Consider the following 12174-nt stretch of genomic DNA (forward strand, 5'->3'; position numbering starts at 1 on the left):
GAAAACCACTGACCAACACGATCCTGAACCCGGCATCCGGGGCTGCTAGGAGCGGCTTCATGTGCCCCACGGCCCTACACTGACACTGGGCCGGGCTGCCAGCTCCCCTCAAATTCGCTCTCTACTTTCCCAACTCCAAACTTCTGCTCATCCCAATGGCAAGAGCCACTGTCTACACAAAATGCCCTGTGCTCCTCGTTGGTCTACTGGAATCCGAACCTACCCTAAATGTCACCTCTGGTCTCTCAGCTCAAAGGGCTCTCCCCAGTCAGGGTGCCCAAGCCCTCAGCTTGTGCTGCCCTCAAGCACCGGCCTCGCAGGGCCCATGGTTTGGGTGTGCCCAGCTTACGCACACACGTGTTGGTAAGCATGTTACCTACCCTTCCAGATCAGGGCTCCTAAGCGCAGGGGCTGTGTCTTCAGGGTAAGTACATAGCCAGTAAGTAATAAGTGAATGACTATAAAATCTGGGGAATATGACCTTTGGAGCGCTGTCCTTGTATTTAATCTTACTCTGGAACAACTTCTGCAAAGATGGTATTTGTTTTTAAAGGTTGGAAATAGCTAAACAAAACAAAACAAAACAAAAAATACCACAGGAAACCTGGGTTGTGGTTACATAGGGGTTCACATTTAGCTGTTAAGTAACTGAATATATATACGTACATATATATATATATTTCTGTATGCATTATATCTCACGGTGAAATTTAGAGAATATAAAAAACACTGGAAGGATTATAAATGCAAGACACTCAAATCTTAACCCCCTTAAGACAACAGCCAGAGGAACCTCAAGGCAAAAGGAAGCTCCTCGCCCAGTGGACGCATGCGAGGCGCACCGCCTTACCCCCGATACCGCACGGCCGGGTACTCCTTCAGGGTGGCACACAGCGTTGCAATCTGCTCTGCCAGGCGCTCCAGGATAGGGTTCTTCATCTGAGCCTTGTGGGGACTGTAGAAGCTCTGGAAAGAGTCCGCAGAGTCCAAGGAATACACCTGAGAAGGAAAAGAAAGAAGGAAAAAATTATGTCTTTGTATACATCACGTTTGCGTGCGGAATGGTGAGCTGTCGGGAGTCTTCTCCAACCTTGGTTGTGAGTCTGTGGAATATGCTTTCACTTATTCTACAAGTATGTGCTGGGTGTCTGCTGCACGCCAGGCCCTGTGCTACATACTTGGGAACTATCAGTGACCAAAAAAATGACTGTCCTTGGGGGGTGTGCAATCTTACAGGAGAAGGCAGACAATGAACAATAAACATAATGACAAGTACATTACATGGTATGTGAGGAACTGGTGTGTGAGAACACAAGTCAGCAGGGAAAGAAGTCCTGGAGGGCTGGACAGGGAGGACACTAGGCCTCCTTGAGAAGGTGAGGACCAGCGGGGGACTTTCACATGGAGGGAACGGCTAATGCCAAGGCCCTGTGGCAGGCATGTGCCCAGAGTGTCTGATGAACAATAAGGCCCAGAAGAACAGGTGAGGAGGGTAGTGTAAGACCTCATAGGTCATTGTAAGTTTTTATAAAGTAAGAGACAAGCTAGAAATTGTGTGTGACTGTGGGCAAATAAACATTTTCATGGATTTAATAATTTCCTATCCCTACAATATGTTGTATTTTCCTTCTTATTCTAGAAGTTTAAAATCTCCTATTACCTAATCTACCAACTATCAGTATTTTCTCAAAGTCTCATTTATGTAAACTACCCTCATCTAGAAAATCTGAAATTAAAAATATTTTTTTATCATTTTTTGAAAATATTTGAAATGTAATATTGGTTGAATACGCTAAAGTTGGATTCTGTTCAATCCAGGTGGGGTCACACAGAGAAAAAAAAATCCTGCCTTCAAGCTAGGAACAGGCTTTACGACAAGCACTTTAAAAGTCCGTGCTGTACTGGGGCACTTGGGTGGCTCAGTCAGTTAAGAGACTGATTCTTGATCTTGGCTCAGATCGTGATCTCACAGTTTGTGAGTCTGAGTCTCCACGTGCAGCTCTGCGCTGATAGCACTGAGCCTGCCTAGGATTCTCTCTCTCTCTCTCTCTCTCTCTCTCTCTCTCTCTCTCTCACTGGCCTGCTCCTCACTTCCATCAAAATAAATAAATAAACTTTTGGGGCACCTGGGTAGCTCAGTCGATTAAGCATCTGACTTTGGCTCAGGTCATGATCTCACGGTTCGTGGGTTCGAGCCCCACGTCGGGCTCTGTGCTGACAGCTAGCTCAGAGCCTGGAGCCTGCTTCGGATTCTATGTCTCCCTGCTCAGGCTGTCTCTCTCTGTCTCTCAAAAATAAGTAAATAAACAAACAAACAAAAAGACCTTTAAAAAAAATAAACTTTAAAAAAATGTTCACACGGTATGTTTTCCATCCGCCCCCCCGCCCCGCCCCCCGCCCCAAGCTAATAGGTCGCTCTCTGGTTCTAGAAGCTGATCTAGAAAGATGCAATATGCCACAGTGCTCTTTTACCTTTCCAGGATGCCTCCGAGTCCTGTTATATTTGCTGCTTGTTTGCCGGGAGAAGACACGTTAACCAATCTTACAAAACTAGATGTAAATTTTGTATACTCTCTCATGATTAGCTTCACCTTTACTAGCTTATTAATGGCTTAGTTTGTTCCCAGGGGAGAGCTCTGCGGCGGCGTTCCGGCATCTGAAGCGTTAACGGCCGATGACGAAGGCTGCCATCTGCCGCCCGGCAGAGCGCGTGAGCGGACGCCGTCTCTGCAAACCCGGTGGCCCAGGCAGCAGACGGGTGCTGTGTGATCCCTCCCCTGCTCTCCTTTGCGACTGGCTACCTTCGGTTATGCAAGGAGTCGGCCAGCAGGAGCGAACACCGTGCGCGGGGATGAAATGCACACAAAGAAAGGTGTGAGCGCTTAAAAAACCACATCAGAAATAACGGGAGAGCAAGAGGAGGGCACCGGGCAGCCCCCTGAGGAGCTCTGCGTCCATTCCACCCACTCCGCTTACGAACGTCATTCAGCAGTTCTGAACACGCTCTCTTCCTCCCCCAGTCTCCTCACTGCCCCCTTCTCAGGATTTGCCAGGGCTCCTGAGCAAGCAGCGAGGACCCAGATTTTCCACGCCCGCCCCATTCAGCCTCACCTGGGACTCGTAGGGGAGAAATGCAATGTTGATCTCTGTCAGGGTCTTGATGACTTTGGCTGCTCGCGATTTCACCAGCTCATTAAACAGCGCATCTGGACAAGCTGCAAGAACGACAAATGACAGCAGGCTTTCCTGTCCACGTGCTGCTTCGTTTCAGCAGCTGCACATGGATGTCAAGAAGGCAACCAGAACGTCTGTCCCATCCTGAGAGATACTAACTCTAAGGTATAAAGGGAATGTAAAACCATCTAAAAGGGTCTCAACATATAACAGAGAAGCAAATGGCAATAAAGAATGAGATATTGAAAGCTATAAAAACTACTTTCTGATATCAAGGAAAGAAAAAAAAAACCATGAGAGATAAAAAAGGGGATAAGAAAAAGGCCTACGATGCAAACACCACACATTTGACATGTTAATGAAAAATACAATGAAGAAAATTGAAACCGGTGGGAAAGGTGGTACAGGCAGTTCGCCCGGACCCTTGGAGGACCTCAGCTGCACAGGAGGGCCACCTGTGGGGACACCAGGATTGCCAGGGGCTCTCCCAAGCCGAACAAACGGCTTCGGATTCCCAGAAATGCAGTTTTGGTTTATTACCACTAATGGCACATTCCTGCTCTGTTTTTCACCCATACTCAGATAGTAAACAATTATTCTTTGCAAGAACCCGTCCTCATTTTCTCAGTGGTGAGTTCTGTGGGGCTTTCCTTAAGAGAGGAACAGTGTGTCCACTGTTATTGCCGAACTCTTTAGCTAGCCAGCTCCACCCCTTTCTCTTTACGATTAACACAGACTGACCAAGGCACTTCTGCACAAGGCTCCCCATGCACAAAACCGCCACAAAATAAGAAAATGAATTCCAGGGGCACCTGGGTGCCCCAGTCGGTTAAGCGTCCACCTTGGTTCAGGTCATGATCTCACGGTTCATGGGTTCGAGCCCCACGTTGGGCTCTGTGCTGACCGCTAGCTCAGAGCCTGGAGCCTGCTTCAGATTCTGTATCTCCCTCTCTCTCTGACCCTCCCCTGCTCCTGCTGTCTCTCGCTGTCTTTCAAAAATAAATAAAAATAAATAAATAAAATTAAAACAACAACAACAAAAAAGAAAATGAATTCCAGGATGATGACACAGGTTCTGTGTGCTACAATCACCACAGGATTGGACTATCTTTGTAGTTGGAAAAGTGATGGAAATACACTGCAGTTTATGGTGATATCTGGAAGTTTATACAGTGAAACATCAAAGCTAGCAATTCTTTTCAGCACTTAGCCCTGTAGTCCTTTGTAAGAAGAGCTGCTATTTTTCATCAGGAAGGACTGCATGACCGAGCAGGTTTGTATTTGTGTGTTTATTTTTGTCTCTTCTGCAATTTATCTTCTGAAGAGAAAATAAAAGACCAGGAAAAACATGGCAAGAATGCATTTCTTCCCTATTGATCAGCCTTGCTGTGCAGAGACGCTACCCAGGAAGGACAGGGGTGGGAGCTGCAGCCCTACTTACAGTCAGTGAAGAAGACATGCGCAGCCCGGTACTTAGCGGTCGGTGGGTCCTTAAAGTCACTGATGAGAGAGTGGACAGACTGTAGGGGGGGAAAATGGAGGGCACTGAATCCAATTCTGCAAGCAAATGTGGACCTCTATCTGAACTGGGTTAAACTCAAGTTGCCTGGACAGAATAGCAGGGGACTGTTTTAATGTAGAATTCATGTTTGGACATAACAGAATCCTGAAGCCTTAAAATTAGGATTGTTTCAGAGTTTAGATGAACAAAATCCTCCTAAGCTCATTCCAGAAGACCACATCAGTTCTTTGGAGCCACTATAACTTGGGTTCCTGAGAAGATATTCACAAAAGAGGAAATGGTCAAAAAACCTTCTAGGAAACTCACATTGATGAAGTGCTGGCAATTTAGTCGCATCTGCAGAAACTCAGATGTAAGCCAGTTTTCAAAAGTGAAAAGAAAGGGAACGAAAACTGGCAGGAATTTATGCAGATTAAGAGACCTAAGGCAACTATCTAACAGAAGCAAGGAGGTGAATCTTGTCTGGATAGTGATTTGAACCAACCTTCCCTAAAATAATAAGACAGGTACATTTCAACATAACCTGGATACTAGCAAAACAGACCCAAAATTACAGAATGCCAGAGCTGTGGAGGTGGGGGACTCCTCGGACACAGGGTCTCCGCCCTGGAGAGGGAGTGCATGAGGGGGAAACTGGAGAGACCCAGCCCGGCCTTCTGGACAGCAGCTGCGTTTCAGAGAGCTTAATGCACCTGACTCCACACTGCACCCCTCCCTCCCTGTTTGTGGATTGCACGCCTAATCAGAGCAGTGTGTTAAATGCGCGCTTAACCTAGAAATGTCAGATGCTCTGCGCCATGTAGTCGCCCAGCCAGCACGTGCAGCCTTAGTCAAAGCTCTTCGGGGCGCGGGACTTACCTTCTCAGACGGAGTGATGAGATACACAGCCTCCAGGCTGGGCAGCGGCTCTCTGCGCTTGTTGATGTCTTCCACGACTAGACAACAAAGAGCAGCCCACAGTAAGAAAGCATAACTGATGATTCCAAAACCAGAAACAATCTAGACAGGCCACCTTCACACTGCTGCAGGTAAAAAGCTATGGCTGTGGGGTGGGAATCATTTGCCCCTTCCCTGGAGTTACCACATTCCACGGTAACCAGGCTCCAGAGGTTAGAAAACCTGGAATTTAATCACACTAAGTATCTCCCCTTTCAGTTTAAGTAAACCTCTTTGATCTCTTGATTAAAAATGGAAAATCCTTGGGGCACCTGGGTGCCTCAGTAGTGGGTTAAGAGTCCAACTTCAGCTCGGGTCCTGGTCTCGCAATCTGTTGAGTTCGAACCCAGCACGGGGCTCTGTGCTGACAGCTCGGAGCTGGAAGCCTGCTTCAGCTCCTGTGTCTCCCTCCCTCTCTGCCCCTCCCCTGTTCACACTGTGTCTCTGTCTCTCAAAATTGAATGTTAAAAAAAATTTTTTTAATGGAAAACTCTACCTCGTTCTGCCTCTTCCTTTTTTTTTTTTTTTCCTTTCCTCATCTGTCCTAAACAATCCCAATTCCTTTAGAATTTCCGGGTTGAATTTATCAACAATTGGGTAGCTTTTGTCATTTTCTTTTATACATCACAGGGAGAGATTCTAAACATGCCCTCTGCATACCACTGTGCTTCTCAAAGATTAAATAGTATATCTTGTGACGCCCTGGACATCTGGTTTGTTTTATGTATGTCAATCACTCCACCTGGAAAGAGGAGCTTCTGGGATAACCCTCATCCTACCAGCCACCTGGCAGAGCTTAAGACATGCCACCTCACTGTCCTGTCTTCCGGCATAGAGAGAACGGTACAATCACTTGGTGCCGTTCTTCCCATGCAGATAAAGCAAATAAAAGCATCACATCACTGTAGGATGATAAAAGAGTTTTCACCTCAAATAATGTTCAAATACCAATATCCTTCAACCATCGCCTTTAGCAGTGGTTGCAGATTTCTGAATTTCATAGGCCCTTAATACTCCCCCAGATGTTCTGGGGATTCAGTGTAGGATTGCTAACTTCAATTCTGCCAAGTAAAGCCCTTTATCAGAACCCATGTTTGAGGGCAGGGAAAAGTCTGAGTTCAGTAGGGAGAGAGCTGAACCCTCATCTACCACAGGAAGCCAACAGATAACATCGATCATCGACGAATCCAAAGATAATAGTGTAGGTTTTTATCTACAAATATCACAAGAATAACCAGAAGAAAGAGCAGACCCTGAGGGAGAAGAAAGTGGGACAGGGTGCTGCTGCTTCTTCATTAGATGCTCCTTAGCTCCATTTGGCTTTTTCCCCCTTAACTTTTGTGTTTGTAGAGAAAAAATAGCTTTAAAACTCCAACGAAAAAAATAACTTTGGGGCGCCTGGGTGGCTCAGTCAAACATCTGACTTCAGCTCAAGTCATGATCTTGCATGAGTTCAAGACCCGAACTGGGCTCTGTGCTGACAGCTCAGAGGCTGGAGCCTGCTTCGGATTCTGTCTCCCTCTCCTTCTGCTCCTCCTCGTCTTGTGCTGTGTCTCTCTCTCAAAAATAAGCAAACTTAAAAAAAAAAAAAAAAAAAAAAGAACTTTGCAAGCTCAAAACAGGGGTGTGCCTGGCCTTGGATCACTGAATGACAAAAAGCCACAGTAAAAGCTATGTACTCTCATTTATAGGACTATTTCTGATGACAGATAACCTGGATTTGGAAGAACTTTTTAAAAAATGAAGGACTCACATCCAAGGTGTGACTATACCTTCCCAAGTTATTATGTACGTATTCATATGTATATATTTCACTGAGATTTAATCAATAAGAAAACCCACAGTATATTATCACTATAATTTCACAACTTGAAAACATTTTAACACCAAATAATAGTAAAGACATAATCTTAGAATAAAGGGCAAACCTTTGAATGACATTCATTTAGCTTAATGAAACCTTAACCCTCCTAGTTTTTCCTCCCATAACTGTGGTTTGATAGTAATTTTGACAAAGACCACCAACAGTCTGCGAGCCACATGTAGTATAAAGTCTCCAAGGAAAAAAAATAGGAAGTGCATTGAAACAGGTTTATTATTGAAATGGTGTGTTCCATCCAAGATTTTTTTTTAAATAGGAAAAACAAAGGTTAACTTCCTGGTTAAAACAATAGCTCAGAAGAGATTGCTTTTCGATCAGTGCTGTTTCAAAGACTAAACATACGATCCCTCTTGGGGCACCTGGTTGGTTCAGTTGGTTAAGTGTCCAACTTTATAGCTCAGGTCACGATCTCGTGGTTCGTGGTTTCAAGCTCCACATCAGGTTCCACTTTGAGAGCTCAGAGCCAGAGCCTGCTCCAGATTCTGGGTCTCCCCCTCTCTCTCTGCCCCTCTCCCACTCCCGCTTGGTTTCTCTCTCAAAAATAAATGAACATAATAAAAAAAAATTTTTAAATGCATGATCCCTCTTGAGAGGAGTCCAAGACCAGAGCTGCACACAAATGTGATGAAGCTTGTGGCCAGGAGCCAGAGGGCTGAGTCCTAGACTCAGGTGTGAAACACAGGCTTGAGCAGGTAACTTTTTTTTAAAAGGGTGCCTGGGCAGCTCAGTCAGCTAAGCATCTGACTTTGGCTCAGGTCATGATCTCACAGTTCGTGAGTTCAAGCCCCAGATTGGGCTCTGTGCTGACAGCTCAGAGCCTGGAGCATGATCAGGTTCTGTGTCTCCCTCTCTCGCCCCTGCCCTACTCATGCTGTCTCTCTCTCCTTCAAAAACAAATAAACATTTAAAAAAATGTTTTTAAGCCTATTTGTTCTGAAACTGTAACATACATTCCAAAGAGTGAATAAAACATAAACATACAAATAATTACAGGTGCCTCCAGGGGTGCCTGGGTGCCTCAGTGGGTTAAGTATCTGACTACTGATTTTGACTCAGGTCATGATCTCACGGTTCATGGGTTTGAGCCCCGCATTCGGCTCCACGCTGACAGTGCTGAGCCTGTTTGGAATTCTCTCTCTCCATCTCTCTCTGCACCGCCCCCCCCCTCTCAAAATAAATAAATAAATTTTAAAAGTAAAGGGCTGCATGAGCGGCACCCCACTTAGGAAGCAGAGCCAGCCAGCACTTACAGAAATGCACTGGCTAAACTCTCACACCCTCCTTCCAAGGAGAAGCACCATCCCGACTTGAATGTGACCATTTCTCTTTATGGTTTTGCCACGTACACTGTGTTTCAAAACAGCATAGCTTAGTTCTGCCTAGTTTTAAACTTTATGTAAATTAAAGCACACTGTTAGCATTCTTTTGCATCTTGTTTCTTTTGCTCAACATTACTTACCAGATCTGCACATGTGCGTGTGAGTAGCCAGAGTTCGTTCATTCTCATTACTATGCAGTCCTCTGTGTGACTACACCACAGTTTATCTAACCTTCCTACTCTTCATGGGTGTTTTAGCTGTTTCCAATCTGGGGCTACTATGAACCATGATCTGTCACCATCCCTGCACGTGCATCCTGGGCACACATGCCTCAGGCTGTCTAGGACACCCATCCAACCGTCTGGCTTGCAGGGCACAAACACCTTCGATTCTATTAGACACTGCCAGTGTTTTTCAAAGTAACTATATCAGTGGACACCCTGTCATATAGGAGTTCCTATTTTTCTACATCTTATCTGTCACTTGGCATTATCAGAATTTTAATATTCCAATCTGATGAGTGCATAGCAAGATCTCATCCTGGTTTTAACTAACTAATGTGAGTGGGCAATTTCTCATGTATTTATTGGCCATTTGGATTTCTTCTCTGGTAGGTGCCTGTTCGGGTCTCTTGCACATGGTTTCTATCGGTGGCCTGCTTTTTTCCCCTTGGTTTACCCTTCCTTTTGGCATCCTTTACCAGTATTTAATGATCAGCTAGTACTCATCTGCAGCTAGGAATTTAGTGATGAACAGGGAGAGCCTTGGGTCTCTCTCAAGAACTTGCAGTCTAACTATGCAGGCTGTGGAAGAATCTGAAGTCAAGTGAGATAATAACAGGCAGGGAGGAGCAGACCGCCAGGAGGAGAAGGCCTGACCGCCACTCAGGGCAGAGAGCGTGCTGCACTCACTTGTTATCCCCTCGGTCATGATGTCCGTCATCTTACAGCACGAGGACAGCATCCTCATGCTCAGCTGATCAACCACCAGCACCTGGAAGCAGAAAGAACAGCTTACAGCCTGCGTGGGACCTGCCTACCATGTCAGACTCCAAAAAGCACCCCAGAAACAGAGAATATTAAGTTCTAATTACTCCTGATGGGCCAGAAGTTTGCTGAGATACGTGCTAGCTTTCATCTGCCACACTACACATGGACTTAACCTTCTGGGAGTTAGTTTGTTCTCGGTAAATTAATTATATCAACTTAAAAAAATTAAAGTTTTTCCATGATAAAGAAAATGACTACTCACAGAAAAGGCAAAAACAGAAAAGAAAAACTCAGCTGCAGCACCCCCACTCAGAGAAACCTGTACTGGAGGTGACTCTTTGACAAGGAGAATGAACACCCGTGGCACGGGCGCGGAGGCCTGGGCGCTGTCGGGAGCACACTCGCCCTCAGTCCCGGCTGCGAGAGCCAGAACGTGCCAGTCCCAGCGTGAAAGCCTCATGCCTGCGATTCCGCAGCTAACTGTTCCTCTCTCCAGTCAGCCCACAGTCGGAAGAGAAAGCTGGCAGCTCAATAAGGCCACTTCTCTTCCTCTTTAATGATATAAACTGAGGTCTCGGGAGCTAGACACACTATGGACCAGAAAGCTCTAAGAACCAATTAGTTTTGATTTTATGAGTCAACTTCCTCAAGATTAAAGTTCACCAGGCCGTAAATCTGTTCTGAGGGGAAGGGTAAGAGAAAGAGGACACGTATGAAGAGCGCCTGCTGGATGGCCTCCGCCCTGGGCAATGAGCAAGGGATGTGCTGGCTGAAACAATCTCACAAGGCTCAGGAGGAGACCCAAATCCTTCTGTACCAGGCAGCTCTGTCGTTCCTGGACCAAGTGACCTTGAAAATGTGTGGGATCTCCACTGTGGGACAACTTAGGGGCAAGAATGTTTGGTTTAAATCCTCCAAAGACACACGGGGAAGCTCAAGTAAAACAGCGTTCCCCTGGCCAGTCTAAGGCCTGGCCCCAGACAACCAAGTGACTTTCAGAATGGAGCACGGCACACTTTCCCACTGGTATCACCCGCTCTGGTAACGGAGGACATCAATCTGATTAGCTTAAGTATTTGCTTCCAGCACTGCTCTCAATGTCCTATGAATAAACAAGGCTCCTTCTTTGGTCTGATGTAGTTACAGATAATTGGGATGGACCAGTTGCCTGGGCTGCATGAGACGCTGCAGGGCCACCCGAGGGGCTTCTTTCCTTCCCACCCACAGCAAGTAGATACTGTCACCTTCTGCTTTACAGAAGGGGCTCCAGGTGAAGACTGTGTTTGAATAAAGGTAAATGTCCCACCAGGTGATCTTTAAGAGAAGCTTATGGCCAGGAGATTTCTTAACCAGGAGGACATAATAATGAGGCAAAGTGGACTACCTTTCTTTGGTACTCTCTGGACACAGCAAAGTCTTTGATTCCTACTAATATACCTTTCCTCCAACTCCACTTTCTTATATTTTCACCATTCTTCTACTTTCACATGAATTCACCTGTCAAGGCCATTAACTGTGCTCTTCTACTTACCTTCCACTCCCCCTTCTTCTTTACCTTCTTTATCACATCATGCATGATCTCTAAAAAAAGAAGAGAGGAAAAAAAGAAAGGAAGTAAGTAAGGAAGGAGGGAAGGAAGGAAGGGAGGGAAGGAGAAAGGAAAACTTAAAGTAATATCTGGGACTTTCAACAACTGCCCATTATGTTAGACTAGGTCATTTCCTCCCAGAAGCCTTTGTTTTCTTGATCATGCAGCTCAACCAATCTGCTTACTGAGCCATAATCAAATTACCAGAAACTATTCCTGTTTCTTAAAAAAAATTTTTTTTCTTAAGTAAGCTCAAGGCCCAATGTGGGGCTGGAACTCACAACTCTGAGATCAAGAGCCACATGCTCTACCAACTTAGCCAGCCAGGCACCCATCTTCCTGTTCCTTTCATTTGGCAGTTCTCAGACTTTTTGGTTTCAGGACTTCTTTACACTCTTAAAAATTTAGGACTCCAAAGAGTGTTAGTTAGTTAGTTAGTTAGTTAGTTAAATATCTATTGATATTTATCATATTAGAAATTAAATGGAGGGGCGCTGAGGTGGCTCAGTCATTTAATCATCCAACTTCAGCTTCAGATCATAATCTCATGGCTCATGAGCTCAAGTCCCACATGAGGCTCTTTGCTGACAGCTCAGAGCCTGGAGCCTGCTTCAGATTCTGTGTCTCCCTCTCTGCCCCTCCCTCCACTCATGCTCTGTCTCTCCTTCAAAAGTAATCAAGCATTAAAAAAGAAAAGAACAAGAAGGGTGCCTCACTGGCTCAGTCAGTAGAGCATGCTGGGTATAGAGCTTAATTTAGACAAA

The 12174-nt window shown here is 45.5% G+C and overlaps 1 protein-coding gene across 2 annotated transcripts in view; it reads right to left on the reverse strand.

Annotated features, from left to right (window-relative positions):
- Positions 1-11403, reverse strand: part of STXBP1 (syntaxin binding protein 1) — a 35775-nt gene extending 24372 nt beyond the window's left edge. For both annotated transcript variants that reach the window (XM_029919893.1, XM_029919892.1), the window contains exons 1-6: positions 11354-11403; positions 9745-9826; positions 5555-5631; positions 4616-4694; positions 3112-3215; positions 851-999 (exon numbers count right to left, since the gene is read on the reverse strand). In XM_029919893.1, the coding sequence (XP_029775753.1) occupies positions 851-999; positions 3112-3215; positions 4616-4694; positions 5555-5631; positions 9745-9826; positions 11354-11398 (536 nt within the window). In that variant the 5' untranslated portion in view covers positions 11399-11403. The remainder of the gene's footprint in view (positions 1-850; positions 1000-3111; positions 3216-4615; positions 4695-5554; positions 5632-9744; positions 9827-11353) is intronic.
- Between the last annotated feature and the right edge of the window lie 771 nt (positions 11404-12174).

This window comes from Suricata suricatta, chromosome 13 (genome assembly GCF_006229205.1).
Source record: "Suricata suricatta isolate VVHF042 chromosome 13, meerkat_22Aug2017_6uvM2_HiC, whole genome shotgun sequence".
Lineage (NCBI taxonomy): Eukaryota > Metazoa > Chordata > Mammalia > Carnivora > Herpestidae > Suricata > Suricata suricatta.